General features: G+C 39.0%; 2 protein-coding genes across 2 annotated transcripts; both read right to left on the bottom strand.

The window, feature by feature from the left end:
- Positions 1 to 55: 55 nt before the first annotated feature.
- dhrs13a.2 (dehydrogenase/reductase 13a, tandem duplicate 2) lies at positions 56 to 4041 on the bottom strand. The gene is made up of 5 exons (XM_039677481.2): positions 3895 to 4041; positions 2686 to 2804; positions 2492 to 2615; positions 2052 to 2378; positions 56 to 583 (listed from the first exon to the last, which is right to left on the bottom strand). Exons 1-5 carry the CDS (start codon positions 4019 to 4021, stop codon positions 324 to 326), a joined length of 957 nt encoding a protein of 318 aa, XP_039533415.2. The 5' UTR covers positions 4022 to 4041; the 3' UTR covers positions 56 to 323.
- Positions 4042 to 6015: 1974 nt separating this feature from the next.
- On the bottom strand, positions 6016 to 9444 carry dhrs13a.1 (dehydrogenase/reductase 13a, tandem duplicate 1). Its single transcript, XM_039676755.2, has 5 exons — positions 9198 to 9444; positions 8874 to 8992; positions 6917 to 7040; positions 6519 to 6845; positions 6016 to 6430 (listed from the first exon to the last, which is right to left on the bottom strand). The coding sequence occupies exons 1-5, from the start codon at positions 9322 to 9324 to the stop codon at positions 6171 to 6173; spliced, it is 957 nt and encodes a 318-aa protein (XP_039532689.2). The 5' UTR covers positions 9325 to 9444; the 3' UTR covers positions 6016 to 6170.
- Between the last annotated feature and the right edge of the window lie 595 nt (positions 9445 to 10039).

Genomic DNA, 10039 nt, shown 5'->3' with positions numbered 1-10039 from the left:
CGAGGCCGATTACGATGACCGACGTGCGTTAAGAAAAATCAAAATCAAACAAACATGAACAATATAGTATATTTTTCTTATCAAATATAATTTCATACAGTAAAAAAACAACCAGGATAAAGGTTATTCCGTTACATTAAAAAAAAACCTCACCCTAGCATACAGCATTTAATGTCAACATACAAATATAAAACACTGTAAACCTTGTAAATAATCGTGCGTCCATAAACACGAAAATGCCACAATCAGTTTCGTCACTTCATACTCGTCTTTTTATCTCACAGACGTCTCCATCCACCAGAAATAAAACAGTTTCTGCGGCTTTATGAAAGGCCGCTCAGTCGTTCACTGACTTCCCAAAGCTTTTTGGCCACCGCATCGTCTTTGGCTTTGGGACTGACTTCCTCCACAGCGCAGCATGAGAAATAACGTCCACTGAAATGCTCAATTCCTTCCTGAACGGCACAATGAAGAGTTGTTTGGGCTCCGGTGTTTGGGTCCAGGAACAGCAGTCTAGCCACCGGCTCGATGAAGACTTTCTGCCAGAGACTCACATGCCGGGAGAGCTCGGTCTTCACAACACCTACAGAAGGGATCATGCAATATTAAGCGTTTGTTTAACCCAGTCCCATTGGATCTCAAACTTTTTTTGGTCATGCTCCCCTTTAAACCTTTAAGAGAAATCTTTTCATGCGTTCTGGCCATTCATTCGCACGACAACGTCGTTTTGGGTGCAATTTTTTTTTAAACGATACCATTTTTGTCTCAAAAACACGAATTTGTGAAAAAAACAACAATGGTGACGTCATGCGCATGCATATCATGTGTTCAGGTGTAGAGTTTCTTTATAAAGTGACATCGCCAACTACTGGCCTGGCAGCAGAATACAGCATTTTTTGTTTAGTTTTCGCGAATCTTTGCAAACGGGATCGTTTTAAGAAAGTTGTCGTATGTATGTGAAAAACTCAAAAGAAAAACGTTTCAGTTTTTAGTGCATCGTTGTCGTGTGTAAACTTACCCTAAATCTGCATGTGGTTTAAATTTCAGACTTCTCAGTTGCAATATGTATTCAATAAAATCAGTATTTTAGTAGAGTCATTTATTGCATTTCTAAAATCTTGCCTACAGACTTATAAAGTGACAACGGAAATATGTGATTTTGCATTTAAGTGTCTCCAGTTGGTTGTAAACGCACTTACACTTATAAAACAAATAAGAGCGTATGCACGATTTCGCTGTATTTAAATATGCCTACTTCCAATCCATACTATATATTATGCAAAAAAACAGTACGACAAAACAGTATGACGAATTCAAACGGCGAAAAGTACCAGGGTGACCCACTGCTTCCATGGCTGTGTCCGAAATCACCCCCTATACCCCAAAAAATGGTGCCCGTAACCATAGTGGACATTATCGAGTGCACTCATTCAATCCTGCAATGCACTGCTATAACTAGTGTACAACTGATATATGCTCAACTGCTAAAGAATACCCATAATGCACTGTGAGGGTCGTGTCGAATGAAATCCAGCGTCTGACCAGAATACGGCGCCTGCAGCTGAATTATTCATCCATGCATTTTCCAAACCGCTGGTCCAATGTGGCCACAGTGTAATATCACACAGGTATAAATTCCTTTTTACTTGATTTATTAAATTGTTTAATTAAGGTTTATTGATACTTCAATAGGAATCTTTTCAAAACTATGCAAAAGCCCTCCGAATTCACTCACTCGTTTTCATTTACTCCTTCAAGTGTACTATATTAGTGGATTGATGTGGGGAATAGTGAATGAAGGCATAGGGGGTGATTTCGAACACAGCCCATGAAACCAGTTGTGAATAACAATGAAATGACTCTACTGACTCTGCTAGGTTATGTGGCAATAACAACATGGCAGATGTAATACGTCATTCCAAACCTGTGTGACTTCTCAGTGGAATTCACATGATGTACACAGAAATGTACAAATGAATGCAGGTTTTGGTGGGTAAATAAGGCCAGAACATTCATTTGACCAAACTATACATATCAAGTATGATTTTTACCTGGATGAACACTGTAGCAGGTGACATTTGTGCCCTTCATTCTCTTGGCCAGCTCGTGGGTGAACAGGACGTTGCAGAGTTTGCTGTTGCAGTAGGCCTGGAAGAACTGCCAGCTGTATCTCCCTGACCCCAGGTCTTTGGTGGCGATGAGAGAATCAAAATCAATATTGCCCCAGCGATGGGCCATGGAGGATAGAGTGATGACCCTAGCAGCAGGACTCTCCTTCAAACGGTCCAGCAGAAGACATGTGAGCAGGAAATGTCCAAGATGGTTGACTCCAAACTCTATGCCAAAACCGTCCTCAGTTAGACCATCTGCAACCAGACCTGAACAGAAAAAGCCTTTGATTGCAATGCCATGTTTCCCCTAATATTCAGATAAGTGGCCAAACTTTTACCTTTGGTTCCCCCAATTTTGAACGTATTGAAACTGGGCTTACCTGCATTATTGATGAGCACATCCAGTCTCGACTCAGATTTGAGGAAGGTCTCAGCAAATGCTCGCACAGATTTGAGGCTTCCAAGATCAAGCTTCATGAACAGTATATCATTGCTTCCTGTGTCCTGAACAACAAATATGGGTTAATAAATTCTCAAAACTGTTGAATCAGTGGTCTTAAGTGATGGTCCTCACCTTCTTGATGTCATTTATAGCTGCCTCAGCTTTCTTCTGGTTTCTGCAGGCTAGAATTACTCTTGCTCCACGACCAGCCAGATCCAGAGCTGTGGCTTTACCTATACCTGTGTTCCCGCCTGAAACAAACAGCTCTCTCATTACCGAAACCAAAACATAGGTTCACAGCAAAATACATCGCCTACATATATATTTTAATTGTTTTAAAGGGATAGTAAACTTTGAAATTAATTTGTGATATTTTTACCTCTTGTTAACAGCCGTCGAACTGATCTGAATCAGATGTTCATCTGAACCCAACTGAACCGTCTCTAAAGTTACGCCGGAAGTGATCTCTCGCGCGTCCACATCACGCATTGTTTACACGGAGATTTGTTTTACCATTCACTAAACATATTTAGATATAGCGAAATCGACTTATCTAAATATGTTTAGTGAAAGGTAAAACTTCCGAAATCTCCGTGTAAACAATGCTTGAAGTAGACGCGCGAGAGATCACTTCCGGCGCAACGTTGGAGACGTTCGTTCAGTTGAACATCTGATTCAGATCAGTTCGACGGCTGTTAACAAGAGGTAAAAACTATATAAATACTGTTCGTTTTCTCACACAAACCGCTCATTTCGTATCTTAGACCATCAGTGTGTAACGTTACTTAAATTTACGAGTCATTAAATCATGTTTAATTGGACTTCTCTGTGCATGCTCTTTTAGGAGATCCCCATAGACCCGCATTATATGACTAACAGACAACAACGGTTTGACCAAAAAATGTCAAGATTGAAAATGCTGTGGAAACAAATACACCTACATCTTGGATGCCCTTGAGGTAAGCTAAAACATATAAAACAAAAATTAATTTCAAAGTGAACTAGGTAAGCTAAAACATATCAAAAGTTAATTTCAAAGTGAACTAGGCCTATACCATTAACTAAAGTTAAGCATAAACTCACCTATTCAAGATAAACCTGACTAAAAAATCAGTCATTCTGCTTCTCAAGTAAACGTGTAACGTTACGTTCTTGATTAAAGAATGTGTAGATATTTGAATTGGGAAAACAAGACGAAAATAGGCAAACTTACTTTAGTACGAAAATATTTTTTTCCAGGGTATCAGGTCACATTTAAAAGAGATCGTCAACGTAAAGACGACAAACGCGGCATTTTCCACAGGTTTACCACAATATGAGAACACTGATCTCAAACCTCACCTGTAATAACGACCGTTTTCCCCGTCATATCAGCGGTTCCTTTACATTTGGACTTCTTAAACAACGTATCCACCAAAAAGAAATAAAGAGCTGCGACGAGAGCAGCGGCGATGATGAGATGAAACATGATTGTGCCCGGCGAGTTTCTGTAGTCGGTTATATAGGCTACTCCGCCGGGGCCAGAGCCTGACAAACCGGTCCGGGCTTTCTCTCCTTCCCCCCGACATGACTTTCGGACTCACCGGACCGGTTTGAGAGTGTTCAAGCAAACACAAACAATATTGTAAAATGCCACAAGATTTGAATGCCAGGCTGGTTTATCTGTATATCTCATCATGTTTTGTTAACGACTGGATACAATCATTTTTAAACAACCTTTACATTAACTAAATTTCTTAGGTTTTATATGAGCTGTTTTGTCTTTTCATTTCTGAATTGTTTTTGTTTAGAAACAAATATCAAATAAACACCCCAATTAAGTGAACACAATATATATATATATATATATATATGAAGAGTTCAGATGCAAAAGCCTCTAAGTGCCATTTGAAATTTTCTTCTAAAATGATCATTTTTATCAAGCTTGTATATTTAAGTTCAGTAATTTCACTTAAATGGCAATGATTGTCATTTAAGTGAAATTACTGAACTTAAATATACAAGCTGGGTAAAAATGGTCAATTTAGAAGAAAATTTCAAATGGCATTTAGAGGCTTTTGCATCTGAACTCTTCATATACATTTATACATAAATATTATTGGTAAAATTTAGGAAAATACTTCAATGTTGTTTGATATCTTGACATCACCATTCAGCGGCAAACCATTGAGTCACATTAGCATGTAGTTATTGTGTCATTGGGTTCAAAGAAGAACTGTTGACGTCTCTTGACGTGCTTTTGACACATGCAGTCCATAGGTGATAGTGCATGTTGTTCCTTTACTAAAGCAACCACATATTTGAACTGGGAGAGGTGACACAATTAACATACTAAAGGCCTGTTGAAAACATTTTCTTCTTAAGTTCTGGGAACTCCTGTACTGAACACCAGGAGACTCGGTTTGTATCTTTTTAAGCAGGATTCTTTTATTGCTGTTGCAATACTGTAGTCTGTATACACCTTACAAGGGCAGAAGAGGAGTTACATAGAGGAGGGGACTCTTGAACAAAACATGTAAATGAAAGTACATGATTCAGCTGGTTACCTGATTTCATCACGTAACAGTGTAACTCCGAACCTTTAGATGCTAATCCAATCAGCCTGATTAGATCAACAAAAGATCCCAACTGATCTTTGAGATGTGTCAAGAGGTTAATGTCCAAAACCTTGATTGCCTCAAAATAAAAAACAGTGTGTGCACTTTCTCAGTTTGTATACTATTGTTTTGGAACTAGAGCCAGACCGATATTTTCGGCCGATATTAGGCATTTTCCAAAATATCGGTATCGGCAGTCATAATGGCCGATAAATGAATATTTAAAAAATAAAATAAAAATGGACGAAACACGCTTCAATCATCTCTCCTTGGCCTGTTATATTGAAAATCTGTTTTACAATTTGCAGTATGTTATCTATTGCTAAATTATGGCTTATCATAGACTAGCTAACCACAAAGCTAGCTAATGCCACTATCATCAGTGGAAGACCGCTAACGTTAACATTAATGAGCTTGGAAACCACAATGAACTTTTTCTGCCTAAATAAAGTAATGATTACTGTATTTGTAACTAGTATATCTCTAGTTACAGTCCCTGCATTGTAAAATGTAAGTTATACTTGCGAGGAGTGAACATTTAGACATAGAGAAAAACTATCAAACGTATCTCATGCAGAAAAGTTAGCTTTTCTTTTACACGTCATGTGTGAAATCCAACAATATTTAATAGAAAATATCGGAATATCGTATTTTAAAACCCAAAAATATTTGTATCGGTATCGGCCTTCAAAATCCTTTATCGGTCGGGCTCTATTTGGAACCATAAAATATGTAATCCTACAGGCCTCATCATCCCGACACGCCTTTTATGTGTTACGTCTTTACTCCGGTATGACAAAGCCATTCACAGGATTTATATAGCGGTAACTTTATCACATAAAATACAAGTGATATTGTACACTACAAACAATCAAATAACATATTTATTAGAGGAATTAAACAGCCCCTTTTTGGCGTTCAGACCATGTTATGAAGTTGAACCATAAGTCTTCTACACAGACTTTTTATAAGCTTTATCCAATACAGTTGAGTCAACTGTGCAAGTGCACATCTATGCTCTCATGCTAAACCGACGAGACTCTCACTGACTTCCCAAAGCTTTTTGGCAACTGCGTCATCTCTGGCTTTAGCAAAAACATTCTGCACCGCACAGCTAGAGAAGTAGCGTCCACTCAGGGGCTCAAGGCCCTCTTGAAGAGCACAGTGAAGAGACGTCTGAGCTCCAGAATCCACATCCGTGAAGAAAAGCAGCAAAATCGGTGCCATGATCATCCGCCACCATAGATTGCTGTGACGACCGATGTCGGTTTTAATGGCCCCTTTAATACATAAATCAGCGTTAACTGCATATGACCTACGATACTTTATCAAGAGCTGCTTTTCAGAGAATAAAGAACGTCTACTGACCTGGATGAAGACTGTAGCAGGTGACGTTTGTGCCTTTGAGTCTCTTGGCCAGCTCGTGTGTAAAGAGGACATTGCAGAGTTTGCTGTGAGCGTACAACTTCACTAAGGCCAACGCTGAATTTCCTAAACCCAGGTCTTTATGAGTGTTGATGCAGTTGAAATCAATTTTCCCCCACCAATGGGCCATTGAAGACACAGTCACCACTCTGCTGGGGCCGCACTCTTTTAACCGTTCCAACAGCAGGACGGTTAACAGGAAGTGACCGAGGTGATTGACGCCAAAGATCCTTCCAAAGCCGTCCTCAGTCTTGCCAGCAATTACAAGTCCTACAAACATGCAGATGCACAAATTGAATTGAACAATGCATACAATAAAATTGCATATATTTGAGAGCTACCTGCATTGTTGATAAGAATGTCCAATCTGGATTCTTTCTTGAGAAAGTTTTCGGCAAAAGACCTCACAGACTTCAGACTGGCCAGATCCAAGTGCATGTACACCACCTCTTTGTTTCCTGTTTCCTGTGTTCCAAATCAGTACAGCATTAAATTATGGCAATGAAATGCTAATTCATTCAGCAAACTTATATAACAGGATCACACATTTAATAATAATAATAATAACACGTTTTATTTATAAAGCGCCTTTCCAAGCTCAAGGTCGCTGTACAAGATAACAAAAACACAGCATCAAGTATTAGTATGCATCTCATAGTACATATACAAATATTAGGGGTGTAAGGATACCCTCATGTCACGATTCGATACATATCACGAACGATACGATATTATTGCGATACTCCAAGACGTGATAAAAGGTTAATATAAAATGTACTGTTGATTAAAATGCTAAATTTGATATTACATTGTGCGTTTAAATGAATAGGCTTGGACCCAAAGACGATGGTTGGTGACACCAGAATAACAATATTCATGATTCTGAAGCTGATTATTTTAGACGAATATTCTTGCACTGGTCAAGTTACATAAGTCATTAGGCACAAATATTGCATTATTATAGGCTACATTATAATCAACAGTATATAGAGTGCCGAAGTTACGACGTCACTCTGTAGGCCAAAACGCTGTAGTGAGTTAGCATTTTAGCACTCCCGGTTCCCTCGCTCTAAAGCCTATGGGATTTTTGAATGGGTTTTTGCTAAATCGCCTGAAATAAGGTCTGTGGTGAACAAAGCCTCTAAATATTTTCACGTTTTGATCTATAACATAGAACACACAGTTATAACCTGTTCGGTTCAGTTTGACATCTGATTCAAATCAGTTCGACGGCTGTTAACAAGAGGTAAAAACTATATAAATACCGTTCGTTTTCTCACACAAACCGCTCGTTTCGTGTCTTAGGCCATCAGTGTGTACTTGCATTCATGAGTCATTAAATCATGTTTAATTTTGACTTCTCTGTGCATGCTCTTTGAGGTGGTGACCATAGACCTCCATTATATGACTGACAGACAACAACCGTCAACCGAACAACCAAAAAATGTCAAAATTGAAAATGCTGTGGAAACAAAAACACCTACATCTTGGATGCCCTTGAGGTAAGCTAAAACATACCAAACATTAATTTCAAAGTGAACTATCCCTTTAAGGTATTTCGATTTGTGTACGATAATTGACAAGTAGATGAGTAACAGAGGATGGGCTGGTAAGAGTAAAACTAGAGAGGATGTGCTTTATGCAGTAGCACCTCAATGCAGAACATGAGATCCACGGGGAGGAGTCGGATCACGATCCAAGGGGTGGAGATGGGTAGGATTAGGGTTGGGTTTAGGGATTAGGGGTGGGTTTAGAGATCAGGGGGCGGAGTTGGTTAGGTTTAGGTGTATGTAAGGTGGGAGGAGTTGGATCCGGATCCGACTCCTCCCCGTGGATTTCATGTTCCGCAGTGAGCACCATCTCGCTTTATGGGCTGAGTTTCATAACTAGATTTTATTTTATTTTGTAAAAAGTTCTCATTGTACATTTTCAATTAAATAACTGTTACAGTATCTTATTATGAATAAACGGACATTTTATATGGTGCTCTCTAGAAACTGCAACTCAAGCATTATATAAACGGCGTTGTCACATGCTTCCAGTTTCTTCACTGAGCGCGGGGCCAATCAACAGCCGTTTGTGAACATTTTTTTTTCATATAATAATTATTGAATCATTATTTTATTACTCTAGTGTTTCAGGTTTGCATCTGCATATAAAATACCAATTAATACATTTTTAAAAATATCAACATTTTGCATGCAAGACAAGTCCCGAGATTTAAACGCAGAACAACCCTATAAGAGTCCCTAATGGAACTTTTATTTTTTATATTAGTAGAAACGGTCTCTCTCTCACCTTCTGGATGTCTGTGACAGCAGCCTGAGCTCTGCCCTCATCCCTGCAGGCTAGAATCACTCGAGCTCCTCTTCTCGCCAGATCCAGCGCGGTGGCTTTGCCGATACCCGTGTTTGCTCCTGGAAATAAACCAGCTCACATGTCAATCATATCTGTTCAGTTGCTTATCATGTGTGCAACCGTCAGTGCACTAGCTCAGCTGTCTGCGTTGGGTAACACGACTAAAATGTGTTTAAAATCTGTTTTAAAACGACTAATGATTTAAATGGTCACGCGTAACTGTTTAAGGACAATAAACGCACGCCCTAAAACCGAAACACGTACCAGTCACGACCACCGTATTCCCGTGCAGTTTGGCTGTACTTTTACATTTTGGGAGTCGCAGCACCGTCACGCAGAGCAGCAGGTAAAGGCCGACGAGTCCTCCGCAAACAAGCAGGACGGTAAACATGTCCGAAAGAACAGAGCAGGAACGAGCTATAGTTGCTTATGAAAGAGAGCTCGGTTTGCTCTAGTCTGAACAGGAAGACGTGTTGCTGAAGCCAATCCCGATTATCCCGCCCACATTAGTAATAATAACGCTACTGTTCTGATGCTCTTATGTACTTCACACTGAAATGCGCATTTTTGTAACACCGTCTGAGGAAACATGTGAGTGTTCCTTGTCCATGCAAACTCACTACCACTTCTATACAGTTGCCAATTAGCTTCTGTAGCTAGGATTTTGACAGTCTTAAAATAGAAACTAAATATTGTTTTCCAAATTTATTATAATATTATTACACAGCATAAATTTGGTCTTTTAAAATAAAAATATATACAGTAGCTGCCTTTTGTATTTCAGAATGGGGATAACAAGGATGGTCATTGGGCATCTAAAAAATTGAAAACTCCTGGTTTAAATCACTCCTTTGTAAAATGATCCGATTCACGTTTTACCATAAACTAGATGAAAATGTTAAGTCTGGTTGCTTGGAGAAAAATAGCACATCTTTTCTTAAACCAATCATAAGATTTGCGTCATTCACATTCAGGTTAGGCACATGAATACTTTGCATTTGAGATTTTTCAAAACCCTTTAGTCTAAATACGTTGCATTGGAGATATTTCAAAAAACCTTTAGTCTAAATAAGCAACAGTAATGCTAACTTTAGAAAACTACTAAT

This window comes from Pimephales promelas, chromosome 23, assembly GCF_988280905.1.
Source record: "Pimephales promelas chromosome 23, fPimPro1.hap1.1, whole genome shotgun sequence".
Classification (NCBI taxonomy): domain Eukaryota; kingdom Metazoa; phylum Chordata; class Actinopteri; order Cypriniformes; family Leuciscidae; genus Pimephales; species Pimephales promelas.
Note: the sequence above shows the minus strand (reverse complement) of the source record. Positions and strands in the feature narration are given on the sequence as shown.